At 53.1% G+C, this 19,466-nt stretch overlaps 1 protein-coding gene across 4 annotated transcripts in view; it reads left to right on the plus strand.

The window, feature by feature from the left end:
* Positions 1-19,466, plus strand: part of RASA3 (RAS p21 protein activator 3) — a 120,854-nt gene that overhangs the window by 40,399 nt on the left and 60,989 nt on the right. For 3 of the 4 annotated variants that reach the window (XM_086707762.1, XM_086707751.1, XM_086707758.1), the window contains one exon: positions 9,428-9,545. In XM_086707762.1, coding sequence (XP_086563888.1) covers positions 9,469-9,545 — 77 coding nt within the window. In that variant the 5' untranslated portion in view covers positions 9,428-9,468. Of the gene's footprint in view, positions 1-9,427; positions 9,546-10,161; positions 10,181-19,466 lie in introns of those variants that run through there. The other variant, XM_086707771.1, reaches the window with a different exon arrangement.

Below are 19,466 nucleotides of genomic sequence, written 5' to 3' on the forward strand. Positions count from 1 at the left end.
ATAGTAGCCTCACCTTAGTTCCTATGTTAAAAACACCACCTCAGAATATTTCTGTCATCTGTTTCTGTTGTTTTCTTCACCCTTCTCAGCTGCCTGGACATCCTCACCCCTGCTAGAATGTGTCTGTGATTAGTAGAAACAAAGTGGACAGGAGCAAGAGACTTAGGGGAGGGGAACGGTGCTGGAAGGTGTAGACGACTCAGGAAGTCTTAACAGTTTGATTACTTACAGCGAGGCACAGTTGCTGTTTTAGTAATTATAGTTTCACACTTACTGACATTTTGTCCCTCTTTATTTATTTCTTATGTATGTCCCTACTGTGTTCTCCGGAAGCTTATTCATTGATCTTAGTAACCAGCTAACATTTCATCATGTGAACATTAATTTGGGAAATTGCACTATGCAGATTTGTTCAAATCTGTCGTCTTTCCCTCAGACGAGGAGGTCGCAGGAGGATGTTCTCTGGAGAATTCTGAGGTTCTTTTGGAGGTGTACCCTTGCAGGGGGAGAGGCACTGGGCAAAGTGACACAAGAGAATCGCCTACACGGGACGCAAACACATGTTTTGGGAGCTCGGTGAGGGACGGTCCCTTCTGGCCACTGCATGGAGCCACTCGCAAGTGTGTGACGCCCCAGACTGGGTCGCGGGGAGGTGACATGTGTCCCCACAACAGTTTGCAACCTGAGGGCATGGGAACCTCTATGTCTCTAAAACAGTATTTTTTGATAACTTCTGTGACTTTGAAAGTCTGTGATTTGTGCGAATGTGCAGGTCCCCCGGCACACAGGACCGGGTCTGGGGGCTTCGGTTTAAGTCACTGTTGCTGGTGGCACCTCCCTCCCCTTCCCCCTCCCCGTCAGGGTCAAGCAGGTGCAGGCGCGCAGCTCAGAGGCACGGGGTCCCTAACTGGATTTCCCCTCCCGGGGCCGGAGGGCAGCCCGTGTGCTGCCATGGGGCCGGGGCACCCAGAGCTGCGGGGACACACTGTGGGGACACGCCGAGCCCTGGCCTGGACCAGAGCCAGAGCGCGGCCCTCCTGCCGGTGTGGACACCTGTCTGCCCGGAGCGTGCCGCCTGGGAGGGGCATGAGGTCCTGGGGGGACCACGTCTCCACGTCGCTGCGGGGAGGTGCCAGGGTCACAGGCACGGAGGGCACACTCAGTGTGTCTTCAGCATGCAAAGTGGCTGTGCTCTCGATGGCCTGCTTACTCTTTTCTGATCTTCATGGCTGTTAGATAGAAAATGCAGCTCTAGGTGAAAAGGTATTTTGCGAATAGACACAGAGTTTAGTTTCCAAGGAATCAAAGGCCCATTCAACACAATATTTTATTTTATTTTATTTTATTTTATTTTATTTTATTTTTTTCAACGTTTTTATTTATTTTTGGGACAGAGAGAGACAGAGCATGAATGGGGGAGGGGCAGAGAGAGAGGGAGACACAGAATCGGAAACAGGCTCCAGGCTCTGAGCCATCAGCCCAGAGCCTGACGCGGGGCTCGAACTCACGGACCGCGAGATCGTGACCTGAGCTGAAGTTGGACGCTTAACCGACTGCGCCACCCAGGTGCCCCTCAACACAATATTTTAAAAATGAAGAGGAAACTGGTGGTTTCTGTTTCACTTTTCTTAATTTTCCAGCTTTTTATTGAAATAAAAGACTAGATTTTAAGTGAGAGGGTGAGGTTAGCTACTGTTTTGTGTCTTTTTGGTGCTGAATAGTTTGAGTTCGGTTCAAAATTGAACATGTAAATAATTCTGAGGATGTGCTGTTGTGTACAGAACTAATTGGAAAATGGAGAAGTGACTGGTTTTCTGTCTTGGCGTTGTAGTGTCTTAGGCTTCTGTTTCTCATTCAGGGGCCGTTCTTCAGACTTCCGAGGCCGCCTCCTCCGTTCTCACCCCGTCCTGGCAGCCCTAGCGCCACGTGAAGGGGGCTCCATGCACCTGTAGCAGTGGTCCTGGCACAGGGGTCTGCCCGGCCATTCGGGAACCATGGGATTAAGTGATGCCAGGGGTGACCCAGAGCGAGGGGCGTGGAGGGGGGAGGCGCTCCTAGCAAGTGGATGCCAGCCTGCCCTCCATCCCTGCAGATGCGCTATAGGCCTTTGCCCCAGAGTCCCCCTCCTCCCGCAGTCTGCCACAGGTGGCCTTCCAGCTAGAGATTCCATTTTCCAAGGGGACCCCAGATGCCGCTTGCACTGTTGGGGAGGTGGAGGGCTCTGGGGCGGTTGCCCCCTGGCTGACAGGCACTCTGGAGAGTGGGGTGTAGGCAGACTCAGTGAGGGGTCAGGGAGGGCAGACTGCATGAGAAGCCAGGGCCCTTGGGTTTGTATTTTGGCGACATTTCCACCATGGGGTGGCTTTTCTCGAGCGATGGATTCTGACAACCACATGCACAAAAAGACCTGAACAGGTCTGGGCTGTCCCCCAAATGTGTGGCACGGTGGTTCCAAATGCACAAGGCCAGCAGGTGCCCCCCGAGAGGGGCCACCCCACCAGACCTGCTGCAACCGTTTCAGCAAGGGGAAGTGGCTATGGGCATGGCCAGATCCTCAGAGTTTTCTAAAGGATTTAAAATAAATGTGAAATCACTCCATTTTTAAATGACATCCACTAACTCAGCATTTAGAGAGCAGACTGTGTCTTAGCGCCGTGTTCGGTAAGGGCCCCAGGCTGAGACCTGAGGGGAGCACCCAATACAGGGTGTCTCCCCGGCCTCTGTGGAGCCACGGCCTGAGGACACGACACCTGATGTATGTGTTTTTATGGCAGTGTGGCCGGCAGGGGGACAGCGTCTTCTACTCACAGGCTCAGAATGCTACCTTCCTGACAAATGGAAATCAAGGTCGGGGCAATAGCCCCTTTTCTAGGGGGTAAATGTAAGGTGACCATGAGGCGAAGGACCAGCAGGGCCACCCCGGTCCAGGGTCCTGTGTGGGGCCCTGGTGAGAGCACAGCCCTTGTCCGATATGGCTTCGGCAAGAGCAGGCAGGCCTCCTGCACACTCACTCGGGGGCTTTAAGCTTCTTTGTTCCAGTCTCTTGGTCTGTTAAGGAATGTTAAAAAAAGCAGTTGGATCCTGAAATTGTAAAGCAAGCTGGCACAGTTCATCATGACAGAACTGCTCTGCTCTCTCTTGCTGCTATGATGACCTCTTAGGAGGGGACTGGTCAGGTCACCCAGCTGTGGCTCTGGCTGGTTCAGCCTTCAAAGGTCCCCACAGACCGGGCTGTGCCATCATCTGGCTCACTGTGGGTGTCTGTCTATCACGTTTTATTTCCCCTCGCCAATCTGGGATAACGGATGCACAATAGGAACCGAATCACACCACGGCATGTGCAAAATATCTCCTGTAGCCACCCCGTGCCGCCCACAGGACACATGTCCTGAGCCCCTCAGGGCTGTGACACACAGATAAGATGATGGCTGGATGGGGTCAGACCCTGTCATTGGAGTAATCGCATGATTAAGGTCATTAGCAGTGTGCCGGAGGGGGAGGAAAAGGAAAGCCACTTGACTTCTAGTGTATGAGATCAGGACCTGAGGACATAGCGTGCGCCCCGGTTAGCAGTATAGGAGCTCAGAAAATGAGTAAATTGCATTTGTCCTGGGTAGTCCTCTATGAGCTTCTAACGTGAGAAATTGTGTGTGCCCGGCTAATACCGTATGAGCTTGTGATATGAGGAAGCTGTGTGTGCGTTGGGTAGACCTGTATGAGCTTGTGAGGCTTTGGACTTGCGTGTGTCCTGGGAATAGGCTTCCTCACAGTTTTTTTTTTTGTTTTTTTTTTTAATTTTTTTTTTTTTCAACGTTTATTTATTTTTGGGACAGAGAGAGACAGAGCATGAATGGGGGAGGGGCAGAGAGAGAGGGAGACACAGAATCGGAAACAGGCTCCAGGCTCTGAGCCATCAGCCCAGAGCCCGACGCGGGGCTCGAACTCACGGACCGCGAGATCGTTACCTGGCTGAAGCCGGACGCCCAACCGACTGCGCCACCCAGGCGCCCCTCCTCACAGTTTTAAGGCTTAGAAACAGCCACCTGTATCTCACAGCTTTGGGGCCAGGGATTTGGGACTGGCGGGTTGGGCTGGATTTGGCCGGGTGAATCCTCAGTACCGTGAGGTCCAGATAGGCTGTGGCAGTCGGCTGGAGGGGCTGGGGATCCCAGATGCCTCTGTCACATGTTGTGGGTCCGCAAGGGTATTGGGAGTTCAGGCTCTGCTCATGCAGTCTCCCAGAGCACCTGTGCTGTCCCTCCAGCAGTGGCTTCCAGGGGTCCAATCATTGGCTCAGGGTGCAGCACACATCCTGGACTGGGGTGGAATCCACAGGGCCCTGTCCTTGCCCAATCACTGCTCGATGGTCCAGCTCCCTGGTCCTGATTATGCACCTTGGCTCTCAAAGACGCCTGCGAAATACCCAGCAGAGGTGTGGAATCAGTACTCCCAAAGCCCTGCCCAGCTGGTCACTTTATTAGTGCATTCACTCACTTTTCGTTTGAGCTAACGTTTACAGGATCATTACTGTTTGCCAGAGTAGTATGCTGTTTTAGATGCTGGAGGCAAAGACAGAAGTGAGACCCAGCCATGTCCCAGGTTTCTCGGGGAGGACAGAGGAGCCCAGTGAGGGGCCGTGTGGCTGGATGCTGTCCGTCTGAGGGCAGAGGCCTGGCTGAGGACCGCTGGGGCCTGGCTCTGCTGTCCTCCTTGGGGGTCTTACCAGGCCCCTCAACTGAACTTGGGCCATCCAGATGTCTCCAGGAGCCTTGGCCGTGGGACAGGTTGGCTGTGGAGATGGCCGTCTGAGTCCGTGGTAAGCACGTGGAGGCCTGGCCTTGAGCTGAGTGGGGCCACCCCACCTTGTTCACCAGGACTCTCACAGCAACTGTAGTTTGTGTGCCTCGTCTCATGACAGACGGGCTGAGAAGTAGCCACGTGATCTCTTGTAAAAGGAGCACAGAAGACAGGCCCAGTCCGTCACCTCCTTGCTGTAGAACAGTGTTTCCCGAGGGAGAATGTGTGCTTTATTTTCAGAGAAAGTCTGAAGAGTGTGTTCTGCCTTGTTTCCATTCTTGCCTTAGCTACTAGGGAACTCAGAGCTCAGTTGACCACTGAGTCACATGTGGTGGGGGAGGGACAGCTGGATACGTGTAATTTTCCTTCTTTTCATTGTATTTTGAGCTTTTAATTTACCTGTGAATAGCCTTATTTTATGCTTGTCTCTTACCTACTGGAGGAAATCTGAAAGGTGCGTCAGTACCCCTTCCTGGGCCGTGACCCTCCTGGAGGCAGAGGAAGCAGGCGGTAGTGGTTGTGAGGTCATGCCCTGCGGGGGTCCAGGCAGCTCAACGTGGGGTTTTCAGGACGAATCTGCATGCAGCAGGGAAGGTCGCATGTAGCTTGATTTAGAAATCCCAATTTTGTCTGTTTTTATGCAGTTGTGTTCTACGTAATATCAAGATAAGATAGCAAGGTATTCAAAAATATATACTCAGGGAAAGAGAATATTTTAATCATGGAATTGATCTTTTTGGGGAAATAGACTTTTATGTTGTTAGCATAAGTTAGTGACTGGAATCTCTGGGCCCGTTTGTATATTCTGAACCAGAGTGGCCAAGAGACCTGCCTGCGTTCTCCCACAATATTCCCCTTCACAGGTGGAGGCCACGGGCTGGGGGGCCACTAAGGGGTGTGGATGTGGTGGCTCAGAGCATACGCAGGAAGGACGCCCGAGGCTCACAGATGGAAGAGAGGTGGTTTGTCAGTGGAGCTCTCCACCCACCTGCTTCCCTCTATCCTTCTCTTCCTGGGGTGTTGGGGGCAGCAGGCAGGATCAGATCGCCCCCCCCCCCCCGCCCCTGCTGTCGCCAGAGTCTCTCCTGGGGCACTGGGGTCTGTGACCTCCGACATCCGCTTTCAGGGATGGGGACTTGTCTCTCTCTCGGCACCTTGAGGCCAGCGGCCCGCCCAGACCGGGCAGGGGCTGCTTTCTCAGGGCTGACAGAGCTGCCGTCTGCAGCACACGGCTCTTGTTGGTGCCAAGGGTACATTTCAGATGTGGTCACACGGAGGAAAATGATCCTACTCTGGTTCTTAGAATGAAACCTTCTTTTACCTTGTGGTCATTTGTTTATCCGTTCGCTCAACAAATAATTCAGCACCTACTGTATGCCAGGAGGGCTTTACTTTCCTGGGTAAGTGTCTCCACATGGCTAGGAAAAGGGAGGCACCATGACACAGTCAGCCAGGGAAACGGCCTCTAGACTGTGGGACAAGTAGTCAGCGTGGAAGAAGTGGTGCCGGTGCCTCATGTGGTTGGATGGACCACCCGAGAGCTGAGACACCCCCACCCCCTTCTGCAGCGGGGCTCCACGCAGAGACTCGGGGTAGCTTATCATTCTCCACCTTTCCGCCCCAACTGTGAGGACCCTGGGCATAGGACGTGGCTGGCGATGCTGCCCACTGCCCCCACCACTGCTGGTCTGAGTGGCCTGTTAAGGTTGGCTCTCTGTGGCACCATCGTCATGGTGGCCAGGATGCCTCTGTAACCCTCCGCCTGGGGCCAGCAGGGTGGGAGGAACGCGGCGGTCTGTGTTCACACAGGCACTTTCAGTGTCAACTGTCATCTTGTCCAGGGAGGGCTCATCTTTCTCTTGTGCCCTGACGGTGCTCACCTTGAAGAGGAGTGTCAGCCACTGTTCCTGCTGCTCCAAGGTTCTTTGGAGAACAAACAGGAACAAAATCCCAGTTCTGTGATTTCCACCAACCATCATCTCCCATGAAGCTTTCAGACAAGTTTCTCTTCTCCTTTTAAGGAACACAGGAACTTGCAGCTAAGTATCTCATCTGCTGCAAAAAGAAATTCCGAAGGGAAGTGTGGGAAGCCCTGATTCACATCATACAGGCGTCAGCTGGGACGTCCACAGATTTGGGCTGCTTATGAGGCTAAAGATTTGTGAACGTGGCAAAAGTGATCAGTTCCCAGTCCAGAACCGGAAGACTTTTGAAAGGGCTGGTTCAGGGTGACGTGTGTGATGTGACTGCCCTGTTGGGTCAGCTCAGCGGAAGGAGCCATATGTCCATCCTGCACCTCCCCACCTGCCCTTCTGTCCCTGAAGACACCGCCACAGCCCTTGGCGCTGGGATTGGTCCCCCACCCTGCGCACACGTTTTTCTGACCTTTCACATCTGCCAGGAGTCTTCACAAAGTCTGTTTTTTGATGTTAACAGCTGACTTGAAGCTTGGCTCAGATTCACGTGCCTTTTACCCGGTTGGCCATGTTTTCATGGGCTGGACTCATGTTAAAAATGGTGTGTTCCGGAGCGTTGCAATGTTGAGGTGGCTGTGCAAGAAAACGCTCATCTGTTATTTCTTTCCTCACCAACTAAGAGCCAGTGATGATTCCCCAAAGAAAAACCTCTGGAATCTTTGAAATTAAAACACTTTTGGTGTTGGAGGAGCCTTGGAGAGCTAGTGTGTTCTCATGTTCTTACAGCTGGTGAAACTGAGGCTCGGAAGCGGGTCTCACGTTCTGGCCGTGTGCAGGAAGGGGCCACGCGCACAGATTACACCTGGTGCTCTTAGGAGTCCTGAAGGACACTTCGGTCAGAAGTAAGATGTTTGGGCACAGAAAGCCCCACCCAGGTCAGCGCCCTCTCCCAACTTGTTCTACTCTGTAATGACATTAAATGAAAAGTTGAGAGGTTGGAACAAATCAAGGCACTCTCTGCCCTCCTGGGGACTCTTGCATATGTCTGTTTGCAAAGTGGCATCTTTTAAATGAGCTCATTTCCCCCAAGTGAATGATGATGTCTGGTTTTGCTGGAGTTCTGTGGAGGATGGTGTGTGCCAGGTGGCTTTGGCACTGAGCTCGGAGGAACTTGGGCTCCGGTTTGGGGTTGGTTTTTGGTGTGTTTTTCAGTTTTGACAAGAATGAGGTAGTTTGGTCTTACGGTGTGACAGGTATTTACTGGCCGTGTTGGGTGGATGGTGTGGTGCTGGGCTCTCAGAACCTCTCTGTCTTCCCAGCACTGGGTCCAGTGCCTGCAGATGCCCCCCAGAAGACTTAGAGGCAAGGGTGTGTTTGAGGCTTTTCTTCCTCGGAGGAGACGTCACGCTGTCCATGCTGCAAGCTACCCATCGCTCTCAGTTTGCAAGTGGACGGGGCTGTTTGGGCCTGCCGTTCACACTTGTGCGTTTCTAGTGGAGGACATAGGTTGTGGTTCTGATGATGGCCTCTAGACAGACCCAGGTCAGTGAGGAGTCTGGCATTTTTGGCCGGCCGTGCTGCTGCCTGTGGGTTTCTCCTTCACTCCAGCCACACTTCCATGTGGAGGAGGGGCCGTGAGGGGGAGACACTCGGCCCACATCTGTGCCGCAGGTCCCCCTTCGGGACTCACTTCTAACTGGCTAATCACTCTGTATTTTAAACAGTTTGTCAATAAAAGAGAGTCCTCCTTAATTATTGCCCCAATTTTGTTCTAATGCTATCAAATCAAATTCAGACTAGAAAGTGACCCAGGGGGGTGAATGGACCCATCTGTATACAGTGTAACCCACCTATAGCCCTGACAGGGAAGGAGATCCTGACACCTGGGACAACATGGATGAACCTGAGGGCATTGTGCTGAGGGAGTCAGCCAGTCACAGAAGGACAGAGGCTGAATGATCCTACTTCTGTGAATTAACCTCGAGTGGCCAGATTCACACACAGAAAGTGGGAGGGTGGGTGCCAGGGCCTGGGGGGGGGGGGTGGTGGTGGTGGGTGCAGAGTTCCAGTTTTGCAAGATGAAAAAGTTATGGAGATTGGTTGCCCAACAGTGTAAATACACCTGACACTGCTGAGCTCTACACTTAAAGGTGGTTAAGATGATAAATTTTAGTTTATATGTACCTTACTATCATTTAAACATTAAACAAAATTAAGGGGGCTAGTGTGAATAAAACAAAACTAATAACCCCAAATGGTAGGCCCATGGATCCCTAGTTTTTCAGTCTGTTTTGGAGGTTAATGTGTGTGTTCCCTTGCATTCTAATTGTGCAAATGGTATTCACTGTGACATTGTGACTTGTGGTGACAAGAAAACCAGGACATTATAAAGAGTTAATGGGGGGCGCCTGGGTGGCTCAGTCGGTTAAGTGTCCGACTCTTGATTTCAGCTCAGGTCATGATCTCGTGTTGTGAGTTTGAGCCCCACGTTGGGTTCTGTGCTGATGGTGCAGAGCCTGCTTGGGACTCTCTCTCTGCCCCTTCCTGTTTGCTCTCTCTCTCTCTCTCTCTCTCTCTCAAAACAAACAAACAAAAGAGCTACCAAGTATACACAAGAGAAAGCAGTGCTGCTCTGAAAGAAAGCTGTGATTTGGAGATGTGTCTGTGAGTAATTCCGGGCCCAGTTGATGGTGTTATGTACCTTTTCTTTCTAGGTGAAGCCAAAAACCTTCCCACGTACCCGGGGCCAAACAAGATGCGAGACTGCTACTGCACCGTGAACCTGGACCAGGAGGAGGTTTTTAGGACCAAAATTGTGGAGAAGTCACTCTGGTAATGTCTGCTGATGGTTCACTGGATACGTTTCCCTCTGCAGGGGGGGCGCCCGGGCCCGGGGCCGCCGTCCACTGCTCTGTGTGCGTGGCCAGCTGGCACCTTCCCTCGAGCTCTGGTTTTCCGGGCCATGTGCTTCCACCCGGGGGCGGACCGCCACTGTTCCCAAGTGCTTGCGGCACCCAGGACCGCGTGGCACGGAGGCACGGTGCTGGTGGCAGTGCCCACCTCCTGCGGGGACACATGCGGGCACCTCCTGGTCCAAGATGAGCCAGAAGGTGTGTACAAGCGCAGAGCACAAATCAAGCATTTTGAGAGGGTGAATATTTTTGTTTTACCACCTTCCTTTCAGTTTTCCTAGAGAGACATACCTGAGATGGGCGAGAAGGTAAATGCCCATGGGGGGCAAGAGGCTGGGGAACCGCTCAGTGATAGCTTTAGAGCAGGTCAAGGAGCAGGAACCTAACAGGCCTCACACCAAGGAGGCCACATGACGGCTTCTCAAGGTCAGGCGCTCAGGGTCTGTCATCGCTGGAAGGCTCGTTGGGACCCAGATGTCTGCCCAGGACTTGGAAGAGTTGCGTTCCTAACAAGTTCCCTTGGTTGCTGCCCTAGACCACACCCAGGAACGGAAGGTGAGGGCTCCCTAAAAGTCACAGCGGTTCACATTGGGGGCGGGGAGAGGGGCCCCCAAAATGCGAGTGTTAGCAAGGGCTGGGGTTGCGGTTTGTGGCCGGGGAGAAGCACACCGAGGCTGCTCCTGCACGAGTGTTTGTCATCACGCGGTCGATGGAGCAGAGAAGGATCCAGGCAAAGCCTGCCGTGTGGATGCCTGCAAACAGCTGGGATCTGAGAACGTGTTAGCAGATGAATTATATCCTTGTGTACTGCTCCTGGAGTGGGAGCCAGTGACACATCCAGACCACTGACTGTTGAGGATCTCCTGGCCCTAAAACTCGGGGACACCTTTCGTGCTCCGTCTGCACCGGGGCCACCAGCACTCAGGGCCGCCCTCGAGGCCAAGTGGGCGTGGTTGTTTCATGCAAGATTCTCTGCAGAAGCCTGAGGACTTTGTCAGGAGTCAAGTCCGGCTTTGGGGCTGATGGTGAAGGTGGTGCCAGGGAACCTTCAGGGTTATTTCCATTGTTCTCATGCCGGATAAATCCTTCCCGTGTTTACACAGCTGATGTTGGAGGCCCATGGGGATACACCTGGAAAGTTCCTGTAGTCCTGGGGAAGCTGGACCCACCCCAGACCTGGACTGTGTTTGGGAGCCTCTGTTTTAGACAAGGCTGAGAATGGGAGTCACAGTCTTCAAAGCATTTGACACAAGTTTAGAAATAGAAATGGTGGCTTCTGACTTTGGTGACACTAGAGAGTGTGCTAGAGAAGGAAACGGAGGCCGAGAGCTAAATGAAAGTGATGATGTGGTAATATGTTCTGTCTGGAGAATCAGCCCTCTGAGAAATAGCCAGAATCAAGTGGTAACCCCCAAAATGGTGTCCCAAGAAGCCAGTGAGCTCTCGTGAGCTCATCAGAGCGTCATGGTCGCAACTCATCAGAGCGTCCAACTCTTGGTGGAATGTTCATGCTCTCCTTACACACAGTTTCAACAAACTTGGCTGTTTTTGTTTGTTTCTTTATTAGCTCAATGAGTATTTATTGAGTGCTTATCTAATATGCCAGACAAGGAGAGGGTGCTGTAAGCAGAAAGTGAAAGCTGATAGCAAAGAAAGACACCAACAGTATAATTCCAGGAGCTTAAAACATGGGTGCGTTTGGTCATTGAGTATTGAGGCAAAACCCTATTCACACTGGTGGGCCTTGTGAGCTGGTAGCCCAGAGTTCTCCTCTATAGTAGTTATTTACAAAAGGCAAATAAATCCACCCCATCCAAGAAGTTGGCAAGAAAAATTGCTGCCTCCACTTGGCGCCAAATATTTGAAACCGAAAATCAGCTGTCTTGTGAGTTTGCAGGCCTGAATCCATACTGTGTCTGTGGTCCAGAAACCTCAGTCCATGCACGTACATTACTGTAGTCCTGGATTAGTAGCTTGTGACGTCCACCGAGCTGATGAAAAGCCAGTCAAAGCAAATTCAAGCATATCCTTCAGTCCACACCTTAAAGAATCTTCGTCTGTGTTCTCCGAGGAGAAGATTCACAAGGAACATAAGAGATAAAGTGTTGTGTGTATTTGCTGAAACAATAGACCACAGAGTCAGACCTGTGAGTTTGCGGGTCAGCCTACAAAGTTTAAGGAATTTGAAGTAATCAGAGACAAGATTAAAAACAGGCATGGGGTGAGAAATGGTAAAGTGATGAACCAATTTACAAAAGAACCAGGTAGAATTTCTAGAAATGAGGAAGACACGAATTAAAGTGAAAAACTCTGCATGAATAAATAGCTGCTGAGATACAGCTGAAGGGAGACTTGGTAAACTAGAAGGCCTAGTGGAGCCGTACCCCAGGCGCACAAAGAAACAGGAAGGAAGGATGAGGAGAGGGTTAGGGACCAAACGGAATGGTGTCTAAACGTGTGTCCTGAGGTTTCCCACGGTGAGGGGAGAGAGAACGGTAGGAGCCCGCATGGGACAGCAGCTGGAACAAGACGGTATTTTAAGATTCCGGCCTGAGCAGCCGTGGCCAGAGGGCAGAGCCCAGGAGCAGAAGGCCATGTGCGGGCCTCTGCCGCTATCGGGGCCAGAGGAAGAAGGCCCCAACTCCAACGGCGGCTGCAAGACAGAAGGAAGTGGGCACACTGGGCCTTGAGCTGGTGATACCAACAGTCTGCAGTGTGGGCTCGGCCCGCCACACCCCAGGGGTAGTCACCTCCAAGGAGGTCCCGCCTCACTGCGCCGTGGCATCTTGCACCCCCAGCACGCCTCCACCAGGACCAGCATTTCCTCTCGGGTCCGATGCTTCAGGTGGCAGAGTCGCCGGGAAAACAGGAGCCTCCATCTGGTCTGTGAACTCGAAGAGCCAAAGGGCTTGGCGGCCTGGCCGGGCCTCACGCTCTGGAGGGACACGGAGCTCCAGCGGGAGTTTCCGCAGCCTCTGGGGCAGGTCAGCCTCGGGCTTAGCTGCTGCACAGCATGTGTTTGGACTCCGTAGGAAGTGCAGACAGAATGTGAGAGAGAAGGGGACACGTGTCTCCCTCCTCCTCCTCCTCACCAGCAGATGGTGGTCTCTGGGGCGGCAGCAGGCTGTGACCACACTGCGTGGTGTCCCCAGCACTCACTGGTGATTACTCAGCCGATTTCTTAGGGAGAGGGCCTAGTTTGTTCTTCTCTTTCCCTTTTCTTTCCTCTCCTTTTGATGTGGGGGAGCGGGGGTGGGAGAGCATCCGCTGCAGACCCGCTTGTGAGAGCGAAGGAGCCCCTTCCTCTGAAGGGTGGTTTTGGGCAAAGTTTCTTTCTTACTCGGAAAAAACCTTCCTGATGTTGAGAGCGAACGTTGTGTAACTTTTTAGGGTTGTGATTGTGTCATCATTTAAATGGCACCTCATTATCTGTTTACTGTGTACCTGAACTAAAGGCTCTAGGACATTGGACCGGCTGGGTCCTGGACAGCACGGCACGTCCGCCGAGCGCATCTTTGGTCCCGTTCAGGAGGGTCACCTCCTGCTTGCACTACAGGGGTGGGGAAGGTTACCCTGGAGGAAATCACCATTTTATCCAGTAGAAGGAGGGTACTGATGCTACAGGCAGAAAAGAAGTTAAAAACAAGACCTCTTAAGTGCTGGGTTAGCCCACTCATTTGCAAGAAGGTTCCACAAAGTGCTAGTGTCTTCAATGCCTTTTGTCGGTGTAGGTGATTACTGTGAGGGTGACACTGGCTCCCTTTTCCCCCAGGATGTGTGACAGCTCCTGGCCGGAGAGGCTCCTGATGTGAGCCTCGCCTTTGCTACCGGCAGCTCCGGTGCCCGCGGTGCTGAGCCTGTCCCCACAGCTGCTCCAGGACCCGGCCCTGGTGCAGCCACCTTCTGCCTCCTCTCACCTGCTTGCATTTGCATTGCCATGTGAGGGGAAGGGGCCGACCGCACGGTCCTGGCCTGCAGCCCCCGTCTTGTCTTCCTGCAGAGCGGGGGCTCCGGTGGCCCCTTACGTGGGAGCTGCCCATGCTTTTCGGGGCGGTAACGTTTGCTGAGTCGTGAGGGCAGGTTACAAGACTGTGTTCCCCAAACGGTCTGGAATATATGGACATAAATGTCAATGTGGTTATTTGCGGGGGAGGGAGAGTGGGATTCTGGGGAGGTATTTTTGTTCTTTTGTTTGTATGCTTTGGTTTTGCTTTTTTACATAAAGTTAGGAGTTAGACAGTAAAATAACCACTTTCTGGAGCCAAGTGACAAGGTGCGCTAGCTCGCTATCGCGTTGGCGGGCATGGGCGTGGTGACAGCACCTCACATCCTTCTTGCTGAGAACGTCCCAGTGCAAGATGGTGGAGTGGGTGCGTGTATGCCTCGTGGGCCTGTGACCCGGGAGTGTCTTCTGCTCACCCTGAAAGGTACAGATTGCTCAGAAGACAGCACCGCAAGGTGGTGGGGGTGACTAAACCAGGGAAGACCCCAGATGCTGAATCTGAAAGGGACGGGAAGGAGTCTGTGATTTGGGAAGACACACTTCATTTTCTATAAGTTGTCAGTAAAGACCAAGTTGTTGGTGAGCAGACACTGACTTTGATTCATGAGGCTACATGCGTAACATTTTCTCCTGACGTTTACTCTTATCTCCAATTTCTCCACTTAAAGTTAAAAAAAAAAAGTTTTTTGGACATAAATGCGGACTTTAGGCCCAGACATTTCTTGCCAGCTGGAGTAGATCCTGGGGTGCTGTAGGCAGGGATCCTAACCCACCACGGTCCTGGGGCGCTCCAGGCGGGGAACTGTCCCCCCCACCATGGTCAGTCCTGGGGCGCTCCAGGCAGGGAATCGTTCCCTCCCCTCACCTTCACCCGGTTCTGGGGCGCTCCAGGAAACATCTCTAGTTTGGGTCCTGGTGCCGCGGGAAGAGTGTGAACAGCCCCCTGCGTGTGTTTCCTGCCTGGTCCCGTGCCTGCCCAGTGCTGACCTGAGGCCCCTCCGGCCCCACCCGCCAGGCCAGCACCCTTGAGTGTCCTCAGTGTCCCTGTGGTCGGCAGTAGCCACTGTGGACCCTTCGGTGCTGCACTGCCAGTGCAGGCAGTGACTGACCCAGGTGACAAGTGTGTGGGGTCCAGGCAGGACACTTCTGCCCACCCAGCATTGGGACGAAAACTGATCTGATTCTCTCCTTCCTGGTGGAGACGTATCTCCACCCCTCCAGTCCCAGCAGCAAGAGTGCTGTGTGACCCCACATGCAATGAAATTGCATGCAATGAAATGCAATGTATTGGCTTAATGAAATTTTAATCTAGCTTTCAGTTAATGATTTAACCACATGCACGTTTTATTAGCTGAATTCAGAGCTGTTTGGAGATGGGCTGCAGCCCTTTCTAGAAAACCTGCTCTGCCCACCTGGCTCCCAGTTCATCCTGGGCCGTGAGGTGGGCCCCACATTCCCACTGGGAGCCCAGACCTGCTGCTTCTGGGTGCTCTGACCTCAATGGGCCTTCTCCGTGGCACATCCATCGCTCAGACTGTTACAAAGACCGTCCTAAGAATGGACGTCTCACGGAGTCACTCAGGGCGGCGTTCCTTATTCTTTCCTTCCCGTCTCCCCCAAATCTGCCAGCGACCCCAGCTGAGGCAGCCCTGCCCCTCCCCCTGCCCCCACCCTGGACGTTGGGAAATTAGGGACAAGCGCAAGGTTTCCCACGGGTCCCAGCCGAGGCCCCGTGTGAACCGCTGGGCTGTGGGAGGAGCAGAGGGGCCACAGGTGGTTCCTCCTTGTTGGAGATTGGTCTGGAGGTGTTTTGTTTGTGAGCGATCCCTTGATGCTGTGAAGCTCCATCCGAGTTTCTCCTGCTGTTACTGAGGGAAAGAGCTCGTCACCCTGGCCAGCCTCAGAGGTGGGTGCCGCGGCATGCGTGACTTCCTCCGTCAGGCAGCAGCATTTAGGGCAAGCCGGGTCCTTCGGGTTGCTTTTCTGGAGCCCCGAGGTTGCAAGTGCGGGCTGACTGTGTGGGGCATTAATCGCACGTCTGACAGCTGCTGACCTTGGTCGGGGCAAAGTGGGGTCTGTGCAGAGAGATGCCCCAGGTTAAGACACTAATGGGAAGGAAGGGGAGGCTGGGAGCTGGGGCCCCTTTGAGTTCACCAGAAAGCAGATACTGTCCTGCCAGGCACACAGAGAAGGGCAGGGATGGAGAAGCCTTCAGTTTCCTTCTCTTTGCAAACACACTTCCACTTCTGCTGCCCGTGAAGGGGGTGGGGTTGTTTGGATGACAATGCCAGTGTGTCCTGGGCTGGGGGACAATCAGGGGAGGGGTACTGATGGCGAGGCCCGGCCCACTCACACCCCGCGTGGGTCTGCTGCCGTCCACCGTCCTGCCCCCACAGTGCCACAGCTGGTCTTTCTGAAAGGCCTTGCTGCCTGGGCGGCCTCAGCTCCTTAGGGCAGGGTCCCTCCCACATTTCGGAAAAGGCGGGACCACACACCCATCCTTGCCCATTGATGACCGATACTATTAACTACGTTGTGGTGTTTCCAGTTAACAAGGTATTTCTCATGTGCTGCGTGTCAGTTATTTGTCTCCTAAGCTGCAACACAAATTTGAAAGTTCTCAGTGGATGAATATCCTGAACACAGATGGGCGTTAAGAGAGCCTGGGCCAGAGGCGTTTCAGCGGACACACTCATGCTCGTGCGGCTGCTGTTGAGCCGGCGGAAGCAGCATGCTTAGTTTACCATCAGACCAGCCAGGTTTGTGAATGCTGCTGAGAATCGTGTGGGTAGGTGTGGGCTGAATCTGTCCCCACTTTCTGGAGGGGCGTTCCGCACCACAGCCTTTGGACCGTGAGCACCCTTCTGCCGTGGGGGTCCTTCTCGGGCAGGTGGCCAGCCACAGCCCCCCCGCTGCCGCTCCAGACGGTGAGGCAGGAAGGCACCTGCGCCCGTCAGGGTTGGCGAGGGAGAATCAAGCTGCTGTGCTCACTCACACCTCAGGTGCTCTTTGGCGACAGACTTGTTATGTACTTGTTTGGAAAGTGGTCCATGGCATGATATCAAAGGAAAAAGCAGACTGTGTATCAGGATGCATCGTGTAATCCCACTTCTATCTAAAAATATGCATCCCCTTGGGGCGCCTGGGTGGCTCAGTCGGTTAAGCGTCCGACTTCAGCTCAGGTCACAATCTCGTGGTCCATGAGTTCGAGCCCCGTGTCGGGCTCTGGGCTGATGGCTCAGAGCCTGGAGCCTAATTCCGATTCTGTGTCTCCCTCTCTCTCTGCCCCTCCCCCGTTCATGCTCTGTCTCTCTCTGTCTCAAAAATAAATAAACATTAAAAAAAATTAAAAAAAATAAAAATAAAAATATGCACCCCCATCTATATCTGCCTCTGGTCTATATTCATATATCTCCAGAGGAAAAATCTAGCAGGATATCCCCTATAATGCTAACTCTGGCTTTCACTTTCTGACTTCTTTATGTATTTTTAAAATTTTGTTTTTTTTTTTTAATTTTTTAACATTTATTCATTTTTCAGAGACAAAGCGTGAGTGGGGACAGGGGCAGAGAGGGAGGGAGACACAGAATCCGAAGCAGGCTCCAGACTCTGAGCTGTCAGCAAAGAGCCTGACGTGGGGCTCGAACCCACGAACTGCAAGATCATGACCTGAGCTGAAGTCGGACGCTTAACCAACTGAGCCACCCAGGCACCCTGAAATTTTTTTTTTTTTTAATTTTTTTTACATTTATTCATTTTTGAGAGACAGAGAGAGACAGAGCACAAGCAGGGGAGGAGGAGAGAGAGAGGGAGACACAGAATGAGAAGCAGGCTTCAGGCTCTGAGCTGTCAGCACAGAACCTGACGCAGGGCTCGAACTCACGAGCTGTGAGATCATGACCTGAGCCAAAGTCGGACGCCTAACTGACTGAGCCACCCAGGCGCCCCTGAAATTTTGGTTTTTTAAAAAATAGCGTTATTGAGACATAATCCACATGCCATACAACTATTTAAAATGTACAGCTCTGTGGGTTTAGTATATTTGGGGTTGTAGCTCACACCGCGGTCAATGTGGGACATTTTTGTCTCCCTCAAAGAAGCCCATCCCCTCTGCTGCCCCCCATTTCCTGCCGGTACCCTGCTCTCTGGCAGCCACCGGTAGACTTTCTGTCTCCCCACATTTGCCTGTTTGGGGCATTTCATGCAGATGGAATCACACTGTGTGTGGCCTTTTGTGGCTTCTCTCCCTGAGCGTCATGATTTCAAGGTGCACCCACGTGGCAGCAGGTGGCAAATCGTGTCTCCTTCCCATGGCTGATGATATTCCCCTGTGTGGACTGACCACACCTTGTGTATCCGTTCCTCTGTTGGCGGATTTTTGGGTTGTTTCACTTTTTGGCTGGTACAAACACTGCTGTAAACTTTCATGTGCAAGTATTTGCGCGGACGTGTGTTTCCCCTGCTCTGGGCATGGGGGTTGTTGGGCCGCATGCTTACTCTGTTTACCGCTTTGAGGAGCTGCCACTGTTTGCCCAAGTGGCGCCCCGTGTTATGTTCCTGCAGGCAACATGTCAGGGTTCACACTTGTTCTCTGTCTTTTCAGTTCTGGCCATCCTCGTGAGCCTACTTTTGATTTTATAATGCAAAATTCTCAATACAGTTTCATTCTTAAGAAGAAAAAGCTATTTCTTGCTTTTAGTTAACAGTTATAGGTAACATTCCTATCCACAAATGTGTGTGTTTTTTAAAGCAAACAGTTCAGGCCAAAGGGAGCAAAGCACAGGGCAGTTCCAAGAACATCTGTGTAAGTCTAATTAGGAATCAACACACGGGGAAGACAGTGTCTTCCCTGGGTGCCTTTGCTCCATTGGGGAAGGACAGGTGTGGTCACCGGGGATCTAGTACCTGCAGACAGAGCCTTGGAGCACAGGCCTGGGCTCTATCACATGCCACCAGCCCCTCAGGGCACGGGCTTGCTGCCCAGGGCCGGGCATCACCTGGAGTGTGGCTCCCTGTGGCCTCTAAGATGAAGCTTGGCCCCGCGTGGCGTGCCCGAGGGTACAAGGTGGGGTTCTGCACCACTGAAGGGATCTGTATGCTGCCCATGTGTAACGTGTGGTTGGTTCAGAGACCGTAATGACCTGGCAGCTTGTGTTAGACACTCATGTGCGTGTGGGATTAAAGATTCCTGCTTTGTGGCCCCTCACCCTGGAGAGGGTTCTCAGGGGACAGGGCCAGGGCAGCCACGTTTTCTCCAAGCCTGTGCAGGTAGTTCTGACTTGCAGCCTGAGTGAAGACGGCTCCATGTGGAGAGCAAACACCAGAGTCCCACACGCTGGGATTGGGGGCCCAGGCCAGGGCACTGACCTGCTCCTCGCTTCTGCCTCATGTCGAGCATGAGCCTGGGACAGGACTCAGGCAGCCTGTCCCAGACATGCAGAGAGGACAGAGGCCTGACCGCACCCTCTGCCCCCCCCAAGGGGCTGGTGCGTCCCCTACCTGGGGGGCTGGCCTGACCACACCCTCTGCCCCCCATCCAGGGGCTGGTGCATCCCCAACCTGGGGGGCTGGCCTGACCACACCCTCTGCCCCCCATCCAGGGAATGGTGCATCCCCTACCTGGGGGGCTGGCATCAACAAACCAACAGTCGTGGGTCTGTTTTCCTCATGGGGTCTCCTTCTAGCCCCAGCACGGACCCATACGCTTCATCCTTCTGGGGCCACCGGGCCCTGCTGAGCTGATCCCAGGGCCCATATGTTCCATCCTTCTGGGGCCACCGGGCCATGCTGAGCTGATCCCAGGGCCCATATGCTCTGTCTGTCCATCCTTCCGTGCTG

Source organism: Puma concolor, chromosome A1, assembly GCF_028749965.1.
Source record: "Puma concolor isolate L17-30 chromosome A1, mPumCon1.1.hap2, whole genome shotgun sequence".
NCBI classification, from domain to species: domain Eukaryota; kingdom Metazoa; phylum Chordata; class Mammalia; order Carnivora; family Felidae; genus Puma; species Puma concolor.